Source organism: Taurulus bubalis, assembly GCF_910589615.1.
Source record: "Taurulus bubalis genome assembly, chromosome: 15".
Classification (NCBI taxonomy): Eukaryota; Metazoa; Chordata; class Actinopteri; order Perciformes; family Cottidae; genus Taurulus; species Taurulus bubalis.
This window is the reverse complement of record NC_136603.1, coordinates 9,235,924-9,254,749: the sequence shown is the minus strand read 5'-3', so window position 1 is coordinate 9,254,749 and position 18,826 is coordinate 9,235,924. Positions and strand designations below refer to the sequence as shown.

General features: G+C 41.3%; 1 protein-coding gene across 1 annotated transcript in view; it reads left to right on the top strand.

Annotated features, from left to right (window-relative positions):
- Positions 1-18,826, top strand: part of epha3 (eph receptor A3) — a gene marked incomplete at both ends in the record, with an annotated part of 87,287 nt that overhangs the window by 50,387 nt on the left and 18,074 nt on the right. The window contains 7 exons of the mRNA XM_079231028.1: positions 1,009-1,368; positions 6,134-6,258; positions 11,623-11,785; positions 12,033-12,138; positions 12,673-12,737; positions 13,919-14,044; positions 18,115-18,300. Coding sequence (XP_079087154.1) covers positions 1,009-1,368; positions 6,134-6,258; positions 11,623-11,785; positions 12,033-12,138; positions 12,673-12,737; positions 13,919-14,044; positions 18,115-18,300 — 1,131 coding nt within the window. The remainder of the gene's footprint in view (positions 1-1,008; positions 1,369-6,133; positions 6,259-11,622; positions 11,786-12,032; positions 12,139-12,672; positions 12,738-13,918; positions 14,045-18,114; positions 18,301-18,826) is intronic.

Here is an 18,826-nt window from a genome sequence, read left to right as displayed (position 1 = left end):
CCAGAACTGCAGTCACTGTTGAGCTCTAGAAATTTCTTGTGACAATTATTTTCGGGTTAGGAGTTGCAGAACCGCCTTGAACTTGAAGCCATATTGGATTTGTTACAACATCAAACATGGAGTCTGTAATTTACATTCCTCCGCCTTGCAGATGCCCTGATGCAATGTTGGTGTATCTACCTTCTGATTTCTCTCTTACACAAAAACTGTAATTCAGATTACCAAGACAGGAGCCATGCATAGTTTGGGAATGAAGTAAATTATTGTAAAGTCAAACAAACCAAACCAAACATTTTATCTGAAGACACAATCCGCTAAACCCATTTCCCTTCTTCTCCTGCTACTTCTCAACAGAGTTATTTGGCAGTTTTGTTTTGTTCCCCATGTAATTACAGTCACAGCTTTGATATACAAATCTGGAAATATTCAGAGGGATCTGTTTGCAATTCTTACTTTTATATGCCAGTCGAGTTTGACAGTCTTTTCTCTCTTTTTTAATCAAAGATGCTGTCATGCCCTTTTTTTTCCCTGATCCAAAAAGAGAGGAAAGGAGATTCATGTTGTAGTACATACACAGACCCATATTAGCTCAATTAAACTGCAACATTTACAAAAAAAAACATTGATTGAAAACCTCCATTTGCACTTTAAAGGCCTGTTAAATGGCTATATTTTCTACCTGGATAACTCACTTCCTGGGAAACAAGTGAGCTTCTAATACAGACAAACTGCAACCAATAACGCACCACTATGTTGGAGAGAAAACCTACCAACCCCCCCTTTTGTAGATTCTATATGTATTTTACTTGGCCCATGACTGCTGCTAAATCTAATCCCATCTAATGTCACTGCCACTTGAAGTTTTACGATGATCAATCTCTCCTTTATTTGCTTTCTTCCCTTTTCTTCTATCACCTTTCTACTAATTTACTTTCTTTCTTCCTTTTTAAATGTTTCTTTCATCCTTCTATTTTCACCACCATCCCACTCCATCTTCTTCTCTACCAGGACCCCCTTCAGCGCCTCGAAATGTGATCTCTTCCATTAACGAGACCTCCGTCATCCTGGACTGGAGCTGGCCGGAAGACGCCGGTGGGCGCAGGGACGTCACCTTCACCGTCCTCTGCAAACGCTGCCGAGGGGAGGCCGCTAACGGCAGTAACGGTGGCAACCTGCGTTGCGAGCCTTGCCGGAGCAATGTTCACTTCCTGCCAAGAGCCGCGGGCCTCCACAACACCACGGTGACGGTGGGGGACCTGCTAGCCCACACAAACTACACCTTTGAGATCGAGGCACTGAACGGCGTGTCATCGCTGGCACCCAAGATGAGACAGTACGCCGCGGTCACCATCACCACCAACCAAGCTGGTGAGCTTCTATCACAACAGATGGATATACAGATAAAGGCATGCAGTCACAGAATCAGACCACTATCACATTATTATGTTTTACGACTATGTGGTTTATTACCATCAACACCAACACAAGACTCCAGACTCCATGCATATACTCTATGGGTGTGTGGCATGAGTGTATTTAAATTGAACTGTGGGTAGAACCGCAAGTTTATCAATAAAAAAATAGTAGTTACCGAGCACTTAGATAATATTCAATACTTTTCTCTTCACTGCGCCCCGTTTCTCCCTCTTCCTCTAAATATCCTTATCATACACTAGCCTGTAGTTTATGTGCTTCAAACATATGCACTCCAACCATCAGAACTGGACATTTACAAGGCGATCCCGGGCCGCTATTCGCTTGTTTAACTACCGGGATCGAATGTCTTTTGCAAAATGAAAATAAAATCTCATCCTTTTAAAAAGACACTCCTAACATGAGGATGGGTACCTAAAGCGCTCATCAATCTTTTATACAAATATCTCTCCACGCATCAAGTCTTTAGATGAATAAGAAAGCAAAGGGAAGTGGTGTTGTGAAATTCCAAGAGTCAAATAAATCTAGCTGCAGTAGAAGGCGCCAAACCTCAGACATCCCTGACTCTAGCAAGGAATGTGCAGTGTTCTGGCTTTAGTGCATCAATTTATTATTTTCCTTTTCCCACTTTCTTCAATGTTCTCCTACACAGTTTGCCTTGGTTTTTGGTAATGCCTTTCTGTCTGCAGTTCAGTGTTTTCTTTGTTTTCTTTTTACTGTTTCCCCCTCAACCATTATCTCTCTCTTCATCTGGAAACAGGATCCTTCCAAACACACAGCATGCTATTGTCTTCCTCCCTATATGCCTCCCCGTGTTTCTGCAAGTTTTTTTTTTTGCTCCCAACCTTGGGAGGTGATTTAGCTCTTTGGAAGGTGTGTTTTGAGCAGAGTGAACAGATGGGTGTTTTCTCTCAAAAGTTGTCACACAGCGAGGTCAGACGCTCCATCACATCCTTGATGATAGGCAGATGGCAATAGCTGTGCATTTACACAGAGTGGTCGCAGTATATGTCGTGAAGCGTAGCGAGTCCCGTCTTTTGTCGTGATTTGAATGCACACAAGAGTTGCTTTGATTTACAGGTTACGGTGCGTGCTTTGGCTGTATGCAGGTGATCAGTGAGGCGGGACATGGGTGTCAGTCAGGACATGTCACATTTCCTGAAATCAAGGCATAAATAAGAACTTTTCTCTTTCTGTGATTAGAATTATAATGATGCTCATACAGCATTTAGCTTGAACTTTTTGGAGTTCACTCAAGGGCAAAAATATGCACACAAACAAACTGTGAGGGTAGATGCACTCCATCATACATAAGTCAACTCTCTTAGTGTCATGAATATGCTAATGCCAAAGGTTGTATGTACACACAATACACAGACAAATTGTGTTGACACACCTTGACTGTATAAAAAGTGACACGTTTAGACATGACCTCTTTAAAGTGACAGGGCAGGGATGAGAGGTAAATATAGATTGTGTTGTGTGTGTGTGTGTGTGTGTGTGTGTGTGTGTGTGTGTGTGTGTGTGTGTGTGTGTGTGTGTTCACATACAGTACGTGCACATGTTTCTAGCCTGGGGATAAGTCAAATCATATGTTGTGATGAGGGGAAAGCAATAGAGATTAAAAGCCACACGTTTCAAGTAAAGGCCATCCAAAATAAAAAAAAAAAAATGTTTGAGTCTTTTATTAGTAACCATCATCTGTGCGGTTAGTCAGGGGGATCCGCATTTATATTGGATTTGACGTACACTCACACTAAGAGGGCTGTGTGTGATCTGAATATAAAAAAACATCTTTAAGGTTTGAGCGATCATCAGAGGAGATGAATCTGTGTCTTTCCACATCACAGATCAAGCACACACAAAAACACGCCCCTTCATTATACCACACAGCCACACACTCGTCTCCCTCTCTCTAAGAAAAATATCAGCCTGCAGCTGCACACCCTCCATCAGCCCTGAGAGTTTACAAGGATTAGGTATGTCAGTGCTCTAGCCCCACTCGGCTATAGTACACTTTCTCTCACATAAACACACACACACACACACACACACACACACACACACACACACAAACACACATGTAGAGATGCCAAAGCTGTTAAAAGATGGATTAAGTGTTTCCCTAGGAAGGAGCTGTGTGTCCTTGCTGCGCTGTCAAGGTGCTGTCAGATAGCTCTCCTTATCCCTCCTCCCTTGCCCTCCACTCATTGTTATAACTACGCGAACAACAGAGTAGCTGGGATCCACATTAGAGTAGTCTAATATCAACAGTCTGAGCTGCAGCTGAACTTGACAGAGTGGGTCTAACAAGAAGAAAACGCAGGCACACTCAGTATATATACATCACTGCTTCACCTGGTGGTTGATTATCCTGCCGTCTGAGCATCTATCTTGAGCAGACAAGATCCTGTGTTTGTAGTCTCCATCATCGAGGGAGAAACTAAATGTTGCTGCAGCAAGACCAGTCCTCGCCTCACAGCTTTGACTTCAAACATCAACACTTCAAACTATGTATTGGAACATAACACTCACACGGCCACTGTTCGACTTGTTCTCACCATACGTATATATATATCTTACACAAGGAGATCGCGTCTTGTTCATAGGACGTGAATGAAAAAACTATTTGCAGAAGGAATGGTCTTTTTAGATTCGTAAACAAAATGAAATGATTATATTTACTATAACATGTTGAGTAAGTAAGCAGTTATTCTTAAAAAAAATATATATATATATTGATATTGTGATTTGGTCAAATGTGTGAGAGGCTAGAAGGGGAAGCAACTGAGGAGAAGTATAGAAAACAAACATGAGTTTTAACACGACAATCACAAAACACAAATGGGATTGGGACCCACTCAATGACCACCTGTGGGTCCCGAGGACTCGCTGCATTGAAAACTCGCTGCATAATCAGGACAACATTTCTTTTCAATGGATTCTATAGCATTACAGCCAATAAACTACTTTGAATAGTCCACCAGTCCAACAGTGTACAGAATAAATAAAAGCTGCGACAGCTGTGTCCCTTGCATCGCATATGAACGACGCTGAAGGCCAGTTTTTAAGGCCATTATGGGCCTGGTATGCTGTATTAGTTTTACAGTTATACCACAGAGAGAAACAGAGAGTGACAGCAAATTAAGTGCTCGCCAATAGACATGCAGGGAGAGAGAGAGAGAGGGGGGAGAAGCAAGGCAAAGGAAAAGGAGGAGGAGAGGAACTTGAAGCTGCCTCCAAGCGGCCCAGCCACAGTAAATCATTACCACCATAAACCACAGAGCCAATAAAAAACATCACCCCGCTATCAGAACCAGAGGGAGAGGAGGAGAGAAGGAGCAGGGGGTATAGAAACAGATTCTCCCCATCTGGATTCATTACAGGAGAAAAAATAACTTCCCGCCGAAATACACGCCAGTATATGCACGAATAGATACACAAACACACACACACACACACACACACACACACACACACACACACACACACACACACACACACACACTGCTATATAATCACAATCAAGAAAGGCTCCAACATTTCAAAGACAAACATGTTTTTTCCTGTGGTCTAATAAAATTAAAAGTCGATGCCTCAGATGCCGGGCTGGCCCTGGAGCTGCCTGGCAATTAGAGAGCAGTAAAAAAAGGGAAATGAGGAAGGGAGTGAAGAGCAAGAGAGCGAGAAAGAACGAGGGAGGGGTGCAGGGCTTGATAGAGGAAGGGATGTGCTAAATTACTTGGGACCATGTGAACTCCCTGAGGCAAGGCGATGCCTTGGTGAAGGACTGGACGGGAAAATTGGGGAGGGAGAAAGCGCCACACCAAAAGGGACAGGGCCCGCATCGGGACAAAGGGGAAGGGGTGGTTTATATATATCATATATTCAAATGAGTACACATTTCAAATAATATGCAGAGTAGCATGTGCTCCAATAAACGCTGAAGTAGAAGCCGTTTTAATGCATTGTGCATGCGACATAAGCAGGAACGTTTCTGCGTGATTGAATGGGAGTTTGGTATGCTGACTAGCTCCAGCGACACTTAACGTTGTTACCAAGCACAGTTGTGTTTTTCTTCATTGTGATTCCTGCTTTGTCCCACAATCACAAGCTTTTACTCTCCATAACACAAGTAATCAACCGCGGCCAAATGAATGTGAGAAGAAAATGTCAATGCTTTAAGGTTAATCTTTAATCTGGAAAGGTTTCTCAGTATGTAGAGAGTTGAGGTGAAAATTAGACTCGGACTGACACACAGTTTTTTGCTGCCAAAAGCTGCCAAAAGTCAAACTGATTCATTGCAATCCCACTGAAATAGTACAATGCATTAAGTTTGTTTTTGACGAGTTAAAGTCGAATCATAAGCTCTGAGCTGAGCACTATCTACTTCGCTTCCACAGAGCTGAAATGCACGTCACTATTATACTTCTAGTTCTTGTACGTGTGTGTCTGTGTCTGTGTGTGTTTGTGCATATACGCACAAGCCAGCGTTTGAATTAGTGTACACCGTCTCGTTCCCCGGGCCAAAGCCTTTAATGCAGCCCCACCGGGCAGCAAACTGAATTAGGCGAACAGGAACCACAGACAATTTCCAGGATGCAACACCGGGGGACTGAACTTCAACTGAACCTCCCAACGAAGGAACTCACTCTCTCTCTCTCTTTCCCTCTCATGTCTGTCTGTGTCTCCCATCCAGCTCCCTCCCCGGTAACAGTGATCAGAAAGGAAAAGACGTCCCGGAACAGTGTCTCCCTGTCCTGGCAGCAGCCAGAAAGACCCAATGGCATCATCCTCGACTATGAGATCAAATACTACGAAAAGGTTGGTGCAGAACATGTCGCTGTTCACGCATTACTTTGTGTGCCTTTCTCAGCGCAGCTGCATCATGAATTGAAACCACTGTGATCTGTCCTGTCAATACAAGGCTACGGCCAACATGTGATGGAATATAATGTGTAAATGAGTGAGCTGTGTAGCTGTGTAACCCATGGAGGTATGAAGGAGTAGAGTAGGCTGACATACATTGAAAAAGTCTCTCCATGTGTTTGGGCCCATCAGTAGAATCCTCTTCCAGTTATGCCATTTATCCCATGCCATGGTATGAATCTCTTCATTCAACTTTTGGCAAGTTAATTTCCAAAATGATAAACTATTGCTTTCAGCAGTGTTTGCTGGATTGTCTACAAGTGTCATATTACCAGTTTTGGGGACCATGAAACAGCTTCATGTAATGAGGATAATAAAACAAAAAAGATTTTTGTTTCTGCCAAGAGCCATCCCATTGTGAAAAGATGAATTATAACTGAAGGAAATGAGAGGACCGTTTCAAATTCTGAGATTTTTTATGATTTGCATATTTGGTATTGAGTCCAAAAATGAGATAATAATCATGCTACATATTACTTTGGCATTACGTTACTTTAATTAACTTTACTGAATACAATTTGAAAAAGTTATTTGTAATTGTATCAGACAAAAAAAAACTCAATCCCACACACACAAAAATATCATCGTTAGATACTATAAACATTTTTGGAAATTTGAAATGGCGTTCAAATGATACATGGGGAAGTTTAAGAATGGGTTAAAATCTTCTGATAATATTCTTATGTTTTTATTTTGTCCAGCACCCTCTCTGCCCTTCTCCTCTATTACTCAACCTGTTTTCTTTTCTACTTCTTTTTGTGCGTTTCTGTCCTTCTACTTTTGCTTCGTCCTTCTCCCCTCCTCCGCTCATGTTTACCTCTCATCTCTCTTTTTCATCGCTCCCTCTATTTCTCATCCTGTCCTCCTCTCCTTAATGGAGACATGTTTTATGGCCGACAGTAAATGCGTCTCTGGGGTCACTCATTCCTCTGTGAGGGAAATTAGTGCAGAACGAATCACACTGCCTTTCAGCACCAATGCAGTGCTATGGCTGACATTTGATGGTGAAATTAGCCGTGGATGCAAATGTAATCACTCTGGCAGATTCAGCACGCATGTGCGTGTGTGCATGTGTGTTCCCCAGATCCCGGTTTGCGTGAATGCCAACAGTGGCCCCTAATCTCTTGATTAGTAGGCAGACAGAAGCTGTTTCCTCTCTAAACTCTGTTCCCTACTCAGCCATCCTTACCTAAGAAGTTCAAACAGAAAACAGCGAGAGAGAAAAGTTAATGACTGAAGTAGAGCTTTACTTCAGCAGCTGTAGCTTTACAATCGCACACACATGCTTATCCATTGCAAATGCATATTCATCAAAAGAAGATATGGAAAAGAGTGTAAGGAAGACTCTGTGTGACAGAGTTGTGTAATGAAACATCTCTCGGCCTTTACGCTGATCCCTGTTAATCACATCGTCTCTCAGGAGTTACTGGAGACACTTAGCGACAGCCACAAACTCACAAGTTCCCAGAGGATTCTTCACAGCAGCTATACACACCCAGGGGTTTTAAACGCCAGACAAAAGGCTCTTCCATGCAGAAGAGCAAACTGGGACAACCAGGGGAGACCCCCCATAACAACCCAGGATAGAGGCCTCTCCGGGTGGCAGGCAGAGGAACGCTTGAGGGCCTCCAGCACGCCAAGGATCAAGGCCGGAGGAGCACAAGAGTCGGAGCCCAAATAACCCACACCGAGACCACACCATGACTCACTTAGGAGGCAGAAAGAGGCTTTTAGAGACACATACGCAGACACACGCAGATATAATTGCGCGCACACATAAACAGGATGGTGAAAGAGAACATGAAAACAGCTTGAGTTGAGATAAAAAGAGAGCTTTTAGCAAGAAGATGTTCAGATTTGCGGCATCAGTCAGACGTTCTTGCCTTTCGATGTTTGTGGTTTCCTCTGTCTTTATTTACTTAAGTTTAAGACAGACATACACAGTGTACATTATCATGTAATCCAATAGCCGTTCACCGATGACTCGAGCTTCTCTTAATGGAGAAAAGTGAACATTTCGCCAACAACCACACAACATCATTCAAACTCGGAATACTTCTTCATAGTCGATGAATTACTTGGACCAATAGATGTCTGTGGTCAAACCAATGGCAGACAACGACAGTCATGACAGTTGTGTTTTATCTGTGGGGTTTAAAAATCACTCAAGACTGTTTTGACCTTTAAGCAGGACAAGTAAAACGTTTGAACATTGAGTCATTTTGACAGTAACCCCTGAGTGCGGATTGGACTTCTCATGCTCAAAGTAACGCACCAGTTTAGTGCAAGGTTTCCTGCCAACGGACAAAAACATGTCCTATAATTTGTCATGTGCATCTAATAGATAATCTGCTGCATCACATCAATTATGTTGAAGTCATTGGAGGTTTTGAAGAGCATAAATAACCTTCAATGTACTTGACATCTGTTATTTCTGGAGTTACATGTAATGTAGTCTTCTTTGGGAACAACTGGGATGATCACATTTCCACTGATGGATTTTTAACTTCAAAGGAAGTTCAACTTAAAAGGAAAAGACAATGAACTGATGCAGCAGTCTCTGCATTACACTGATACCAAATGAGAAGATTAAAATGTACAACAAAATGTACGAAACTATATGGTAGGAAACATTTTAACTAAATCAAACTTGAATAAAGACATATAAATGCAGTGCCAATGACAGATATGATTACTGTAGGAATGATATTTAGTAATATATGTTTCATACAACCCTGCTAAGTAATACATTTCTCCTGCTTTATTGAATAGTAATATATAAGACAATTAGTGTTAGGCTAGTTGGTATAAAAACATTTAAGAAAGGGGAAAATGTGAAGCGTTTCATAATATTAGAAGCTGAAGTGGTTCATAGCTTGCAGCAAATTATTTTAAATGAACCCAACCAAACCTCTCTTTTGCCCCCGTCTTGGTCCGCGCTGCTTTTTTCGCCAACACATACCACTTTGTCACACGGTCCTAAAACCAGAGGCCCAAGTTTCCAAAGCGCAAGGGCTGTTCCCTATATATGAGAATTCCGAGGGAATGTTTGGTGATATTCTTACGAATTTTCAACCCGAAAACGCTCCAGAAGAAGAGAGGTGTTTCATCTTTAGAAATCCCAGGCCGGCTGTGTGATCTTCTTGATGCTTTAACCAGCTAAAGGGTGCTCGACAGCCGATAAGGCATTTCCAAGTGCACTTTGTGAAAATAGAATTTGTGGGAATACAATTTGCTGATTGTTTTGGTATGTTTTATCACTGCAATCTAAAAAGCAGAGAGAGAGAGAGCTTCAGATCCACTTTAATTTGGCCTGTTTATTTAGTCTTAGATGGAAGGAATGCTGGCTCAAACACTGTATTTACAAGGCTTCGGCTGCACATCTCCTGTTTTTGGACTGTATGAGTTTGCATCTGTGTGTGTGTGTGTGTGTGTGTGTGTTATACAAGCTATAATTTTCTACAGCTTTGTTTAGATTGTCAAAGTAAAACGCAGCACAGAGGCCATATTAAATTCTAGCAGTGTTCTGGTGACACACACACACACACACACACAGACACACACACACACACACACACACACACACACACACACACACACACACACACACACACACACACACACACAATTGAATAGTCAATCACAAAACCTGTCAGGCTGCCGTATGCATAAAAGTGAGGTGTTTGACTTGAGTTTCTTTCTCTTCTTTGTATCTCTCTCTCTCACACACACACACACACACACACACACACACACACACACACACACACACACACACATACACACACACACACACAAAGGTACTTGTACCTCACCTGTGTATGATTTTCAGCGGATCACATGCTTTCCAGAACGCGTAACGGTGACAAGCTGCGAGTAGATTTATAGTTGTGATGAAGAGTTGTCCCAGTGCAGTTCTGCTGTATCAGTTACCTCCTCACACATAGAGCAGTTTAAAAAGCTTTGTGCGCCATAAAACTCTGATCCACTCCATTAATGGACCTGAAGTTTCTTTTGGACACTGTGTGTGCGTGTGTGTGTGTGCGTGCGTTTGTGTGTGCGTTTGTGTGTGTGCGTGGGTGCATGTGAATGTCGACTTGTGTTTATGCTATTTCCCGTAGCAATGAATGCCTCTTTATAACTGGGTCTATAAAAAAAGGATTTGACTATGCCTCAACACAATTCGGCCTTGGATGATTTTTATGAGCTTGGCTACGTTGCAGAACATGTAGCTCATTTTTAGGATTGTTGAAGTCATCTCTAATAGGTCGTCATTAAGATTTAAGATCAGTGTAGTCCTATTTTCCCCCTATTTAGCAGTTTGTTTCATAGCATCAAATTGGTTTAGTTATCATGCAATTGCAAGCCTTTCTTCCGCATGGATTGGCTGAGCAATGTTACGGAAACACACGCTATGAGGCACAGACAGAGAAACATTTAAAAATAATTCCCCTATATATATATATATATATATATATATATATATATATATATATATATACACTTATTTAAAAATAATTTCCCACAAATAAATAAAGTAAAATACACCAAATGCATATAGCATTCTTTATGCATGTTAAATATTACTCAACTGACTGTTAATCAGAAGTAATCCATACTGTTTCATATCCACACACTAACCATATATGAGCCCTTTTATTTTTTAAATAACCATTTTCCAATTATTTTGATTAATGATTATTATTTTGTTTGATGTATCATATTTATATATTAATAGATGGCTGTATATCTTAACACATGCGTAACATGGAGCATACTACTGCACAGTAAATATACACATGAACAATAAATACAACTTTATTGGATTGGGTCCTCCTATTATCCTCAGTGTGGAAACATCACTGCACTCTCTTCTCACTCTACCTCCTCTCCTCTCATCTTCTCACCACCATTTCTCTTCCTTCCACATCTGGAAACAATGTGCCGAATGCAGCCCTGGTGTGTAAATCCTCCTGTTGTTTTATCAGTGGAGATCAGTAGGAGAGAAGTCATAAATAAGAAGGACATAATTCATCAGAAGGGGAAGAAAGCTGCCAAACTGTCCAGGATGTTTATGTGGGTTTATGTACATACACACATACACATAGTGCATACCGTGTTTGTATTTATTTTTATGTATATGTATGTATTCATTAATAGTTCCAACCTGGTGTAAATTGTAGTATTTAAAAAAAATGAATATTACAAATATTTAATTCCTTCCTCTATCCCTCTCTTCTTGCCTGCCTTGTCTCCCAGGAGGAGCAGGAGACCAGCTACACCATCCTCCGTGCTCGGGGTTGTAATGTGACTCTGAACGGTCTGAAGCCCAACACCGCCTACCTGCTGCAGATCAGAGCTCGCACAGCTGCCGGATATGGAGGCAGCAGCCCCAGTTTCCAGTTTGAGACCAGCCCCGACTGTGAGTGCAGTACAGAATAGACCTTTAATCCTAATTATTTAGACACTGTGCTGAGAAATCACGAATAAAGAATAGTGAGAATCCATTCTCATTGGAAACCATTCAAGTATTTATGCTATTTTTTGTTCTGGGTTTCAGACACGTTTTGTGAAGAAGTCACTGAAAGATGGTGGATGTGTGTCCTTGATGAGTTTGTTACAGAATGAAGTTCAACACTGCTCTTGACCTGTTGCTCTCTGTCCTTCAGCAGCCTTCTCCATCTCCAGTGAGAACAGCCAGGTGGTTCTGATCGCCATTTCCTCCGCCGTGGCCATCATCCTCCTCACGGTGCTGCTCTACGTCCTGATTGGCAGGTCTGTCCGCCCGTTGCTTGACTTGATTCTCACTGGGGGTTTCCTCCTCCAATCACAGTGATTCTTATGCTATCTCCCTTCAATGCTGCCTGAAAGTTGATTGTATACATATTTGTTTAAATAGCTGCATCCTATATATTTGTAAGTAAAATGTCCTCTATTTCTCTTCTCTAATTCCTGTCAGCGTGCGAATGTATAAGAGAAAACTAAGAATTGTATGTGTATGTTTTTCGTGTGTGTGTGTGTGTGTGTGTGTGGCTGAAATTAGCAGTCAGTACTGTTCAGAGAGAGTATAAATCCATGGCTCATTAAAAGACTTACTGATCCTCTCTTGGTTTGTAAGAGCTGGGATTACACACACACACACACACGCGCGTGCACACACACACACACACACACACACGCGCGCACACGCACACACACACACACACACACACACACACAGCTTTCACTAGCCTTCTGGCTGGGCCAATGGGTGAAGTCTTATTGAGACATGTGGCACTATTTATGACCTTTCTCTGTTTGGATTGGCAGGTTCTGTTGCCACAGCAAATCCAAACATCCTGATGAGAAAAGACTACACTTTGGCAACGGCCACTGTAAGTACTGTCCCCTGTTTCTGTGATGCATGTTCCAATATCTCCTCTCTGCACTGTACCCTTCACAGAGTAGTACAACTAGCTATAGCGATAGCTCAAGCGATAGCTTGATAGTAACAACTGAAGAGACGTTTTTCTCAACACATCTTTACTGACGGTGGTTGTTTGAGAGCAGCTGTTTGCAAGCTTGAAGTGGTTTCCCCTTTTACTTTGGTTCATTCGGTCACATGAGAAGACAGTAATTGGACCGAGACCATGTTGAGGAGACGGTTTCTCGGTCCATTTGCAAACCAATCCTGGAGGCTTCTTTTGGATGGGGAACAAGTGTCCCTCAGTGTTACAGCAGGAACTGATATTCAAGGTTTACACTATTTCTGATTATAGGTTTACTCCAGAAAAGTTATTTCCATTGATACATTTTCGAACGGTGACAAAAAGGTCTTCACTCACACAACTTTTTATGAAGTTGAAATTGGACCAATATGTAAAAGTAACAACACAAAGGGGTAACATGTTTAAGCTTAAACTCCCATTTCCTTGCTCCCTCTTCATTGCTTGTTCTCCTTTATTCCTATACAATGTGTTATTTATATGGAATACTCCTACCTTTAACCTTGACCCAGGTTTCGGCCCCCGCACTCCCCAGGCACTGAACTGCGGCCGTCCACCGCTTCCTGAATAATTTGGTTGGGTCAGATGTACAGCATAAATTTCCCCATAGGGACTAATAAAGTACAAATTTATTACCTAAAGCATAGCTTCACTTTTTTTTCAAAGTCCGTCTTAAACTATATCATTATATCATTATATATCATGTCATTCATTGTAAGTTAATTTGTGTGAATCACAAATCAGCTGTACATTAATGACTGTGTGCCATATTGTTCAGCTTAGCAGCATCTGCAGCCACTGTTATCATAACACACAGTCCGCTGTTCACGAGCTCTTTATTGCATGGACATTCTATGACTACATCATCTTCAAAGTTGAAGCGTTACCCAGTGTTTGGCATAAACATATCTACATAAACTTATCGTCAATATGTTCTGAGTGCTGTTTTTCAAAGTAAACTGAGCACTAGCAAGGAGGAATGCCCCTATAAAGTAATGCAATGTTCAGAGGACACACAACAGTTTTTTTAATGGTCATGAACTGATGCAACCTGCTCTCTCCTGCTGCAGTGCGTCTGCCGGGTATCAGGACTTACGTGGACCCTCACACCTACGAGGACCCGAGCCAGGCTGTGCACGAGTTTGCGAAGGAGCTGGACGCCTCCTGCATCGCCATCGATAAAGTGGTGGGAGCAGGTGAGAACGGACAAAGGAAAAAGCTTGTCCAGACTTAGCTGTGTACACAGACACCATTGCAGGTCATTTCAGCCATGGAAAGTCAAACTAACACTACACAACAAGAACATCTGCTTCTATCAGTTTATTTCATTTCAAGCGTTGACTCTGAAAACCTGTTTGGATAAAGTTGTCAATTTCTGTCAGTCTGTTGGACTGAATATATCAGGGACTTTTACGAAAATATGCAGACTATAGTAGACCTTCACTAGTATTTAGTCAAATTAATTATATTCCTAATTCTAACTGAATTTTTAGATACATAAGCAATTAGCTATTGCCTCACTGCATAAGGTATGGGTGTAAATTATAGTGCATGTGCTCAGATCAACGGTTTGCTGAGGTCATCAAAGGAAATGTTCATCAGTGCAGAAAACAAAGTCACTCCACATCAAAAAGTGAAAAAATGGAACGTTTATGAATAGAAATTAATGGTTTCTTTCTATCCCGGGCCTCTCCTTTCGCTCTCACCTCACAGTAACTTTTGTACTCGTTCATGCTCTGTTTAAATGACAAAGACACACCAAGTACTCAACCACATATAGAAAAAAATGAGGTACATGGAGAGCTCCCATATATCTACATTTTCATAGCAGCAGGCTAGTTTAACTGTGTGCCATATACTGCACAGCTGGGAATGAGAAAGCATTTAATGCCCCAGCTTGATGTCCCTTCTTCCCAGCTCTCCTCTATGATAGAGGGACAGACTGGGACATTAGAAGTTGTTCTGCTCACCTTCACTTGCTTCATTGCTTCCTCTCCTCTTTCTTTCCTTCATCTTTTTCCTCTTCATTCTCTTCTTTCTCAACTAAGTCTAATGATTGCAACAGTAAAACACGCGCCCGCTCCTCTTTTCATGTACTGCCTGATAACTTGAGCGGGAGTGCCGACGGGAGGGTAATGCATTGTGATTCATGTTGAGTGCAGGCAGAATAGATGGAGACTAAAGCACACAGCCCATAACAGCAGGCCGGCCTCCAGAGTCCCACCAGGCCTCCACACTGTAAAGCTGTCAGACCAGCCTGAGAGTTTAATGCCTGAATCCACACTGGACTACGCTACACTCCACAATGCATGTTTCATACTATATAGCACACACAAAGCATATGAATATATATATATATAGGGTCACAATGCACAAGAATTGTCTCATCAAATACAAACAAGTCAGTGTCTATTTCTAATATTAAGTGTTTTATTTATTTATTATAGAGTCTATTAACACTACTCTGACTCTCTGTGGGAATCCCTGTATCTGAATTTACTTTTAAAGGGAAATATTCCTTTTACACAATGCGCAGTAATTACAGGACAATGTCGCAGGCATAAAGAAGAGAGACAAATAGAATGAATGGACAACATGAGGGGAAATTCATAATATATGTAATTAATACCATGATGTGTATAAGTATCAGTTGAACCCTAATACCCTCACACACAAAGAAGGCCACACTACAGTAAACTATACATTTTTAATGCGCACAGTGCATCACAGAGACAAAGTATATTTATTTTAGTGCCTCTCCATACTTACATGAAGTTCAACATCACATTGTGTATAGTCTATTTTCATCTGTGCTGGAAAGCAAATAAGGAAATCCAATAATTGCCTCGCTTCACAACAACAACAACACACTTTAGGTGCTAGATGATGGGAACCACTTGGGGCAAACTCTGTTTGGACAGTTCGATGCTGCACTTAGCTTAAGAATCACACCTTTGTTCATTTAGACCTTGAAGACAAAATGATGATTCTTTTGTTTGCATTAAGCAGCTCCCCTGAGGCTTCAACACTTATTATTTCTGGGACACACAGTGTTGTTGCTCCTGAAAGTTTTTTTGAGCAACCAAGACAGTATTAGACACAGCATACATTCAAAAATAACCATCAGACCATGTTTTTCTTCTTTTTAGAAAAAGCATGAAACCCTCTATGAGAAAGCCAAATGAATTGTACAGTATATGCTGGCAGATAGTTTAGGGAGTGGGACTTCAACTCTCTACTCTTAATCTATTTTATGTGAAGTAAATTCAAAGTGAACACTGCAGGTGGGCATTAAAGCTTAAGCCACGATGTAAAACACATTTTTTATTTGTACTTTTATGAAACCACAGGAGCACTCCAAACAATTCACAACTTACCTCGTCCTCCTCCTTTCCCATCTGTCTCCATTAAAGCAAGACTTTGATCTTCTTGCCAATCGGTGATTGTGTGTTAAAAGACAGAACGCACGCTCCGCTCTGCTTACATGGGGCTGACTTTAACATCAGAGTTGGATACCTCGCTCTACTCAGAGCAGGAAAGAAGTGAGTGTCCCTAATCAAGCCTTATTAGAGCGAGATCTTCTCTTTCAGAGTGACCACATGAAAAAAGGTGCCTTGGCCTGGCTCCTCTGTCCACTGCTGAGGGCCAGAAGAACAGGCATGCATTTGGTATTTAGACAGGTTGTAATTAGTCTGGCTTAAGTTTTTCCAGACCCCGCTGCTTTAAGTCCAAGGTTTGACCCGTGCTCTCTGATCCACAGCCGCTGTGGGAGATGATTGTACTGGACTGAGAGAGATCGGCACATGTCTTAGCTCTGACATCACCCCCGAATGAGCGCATTATATGCGTGTACATTATGCGGTAAAAGTTGCTCACACGGGAGTACGTACACACAGATATACACACTCCACTCATCCATACAGTGCAGCCAAATCCCTGGACTGGCTGCCTTTGAAGTGGCGAGCCTGCCTACAGAGCTTACAGTACCTGGTGAAACTCACAAAGCACACACACACACACACACACAGGCATGGGCTGAGGTAAACACACACACACATATCCTCTCACCAGCAAGGAATGCTAATTGATCTCTCCCAGAGTGGATGTTGAGTCACGCTGCATTTTAATAGGACACTGTAGGACATTTGAAAGATCCCTTTGCTGTCCGCGTTGTTATTTGGAGCGTGGATTCGGGTGGATCCGTTTCCAAGTGTATTGCTACACATGGTGTCATTACTATAATTAGTGGTCATAACACATAAGTATGCAAGGATCCCTCTCCAAAATCAACAAATACTTTCCCTGATTAATTGGAGTTAAGTAATGACAGGGTAATCATCAACATCCTCTTTGATCGGATCTTCGTCTATGACTCTCAGTGTTCATTACATCTGCTAACTCGTACATCGTGACACGTACTGTACATTACTTCTGCCTCATGCTCAGCTTGTTAGCAATGATCTCAGGGGTGAAACAAAGCTCACCACGGGTTGAGTGACTTCAAACATCCTTTAGAAATGCATGACAGTTTGAACATGGCTTTTTGTTGCAGCGGCTCAATGGCGGTGGCGAGTGTAAAGTTAGCATGACCCATAGTCTGATGGACACAACTAACTAAGAGCAAGATTGAAATGGCATAATCCGGTAGCACTTTATAATAACTACACACTATTTAGCATTAGTAAAGCATGAGTAAACACTTAATTAATCATTTATGAAGCATTTTTCAAACCTGAACATTCATTAGTAATTAGCAGTTCATAAACACATATAACTTATACACTTATAAATGTTTTATTCTTGATCAATAAGCTTGACTATTATGCGTTTCATGATTGGGTTTTCATACTTTATAATTGATAAGTTCCCCACTTGTAAATTAAGTAATATATATATTGTCAACCAATTAAGTAATATATAATGCAAACCAATTATTCCGGACTTATAGATGATGCACAAATGTTTAACATGTGCTTTATAAACATGTTTTAATACTCCAATTCATGATTAATTCAGATAGTTACTATTGAGTTACTACGACCCCATCTAAAGTGAGGACTATCTTGTGTTTATCTTAGCGTCACGTAATAGCTATCCTTTATGCATCTACATCTTCATTTCTGATGGATGTGCACTAATCCCTGTGTTGCATAAGCAGGGTTTGATATGAGTAAGGGAAATCCTGAGATATATATGTTTGAGATAAAAAAACAACAACAATAAAGAACGTTTTGTGTTGTCGCATCTTCCCTGCATCCATCTTTAGGTGAGTTTGGTGAGGTGTGCAGTGGCCGCCTGAAGATGCCAAGCAAGAAGGAGATCTGTGTGGCCATCAAGACTCTTAAAGGAGGATTCACAGACAAGCAGAGGCGGGACTTCCTCGCAGAGGCGTCAATCATGGGACAGTTTGACCACCCCAACATCATCAGGCTGGAGGGGGTGGTGACACGCAGTAAGTGCATCATGACTCGTGACATAAAAGAATATAGAAAGGAATTAACTATTATTATAAACAAATTCAATGATTTGTTCTTTTTAATTAAATAGGATTTTCCCTTCAAATAAAATACAATTAAATAAACATTTTGGGAGACAATTGTCAATATTGTTTTAAGCAAAGTACAAAAAGCATAATATAATAGAACGCTATAGAGTAAAATATAATAGTATGCTAAGAGATAACAGAGATAGGGTTTTCATTCACATTACAGATTCACTTTCTCCGGGGAGTCTTTTTACCGATTCCGGATTTGCATTTGTTTTTGACAAATGGCTCTAAAGTGTCCGACTCTTTTGTAAAAGAGAGCAGGAGTTTTATTGAGTTGCCGTGGTGTAAATCTCTGCAGATCAATGTGCTTTGATCAAAGCCTGTGTCCAAAGCGGGCATAAATCCATATCTCTGAGTCGCTCCCCTCTGGGCCTCTTTATAAGACTATCATTAGCACACAGAAGGCCTCTTTAAAAAGGAATGACTGCAG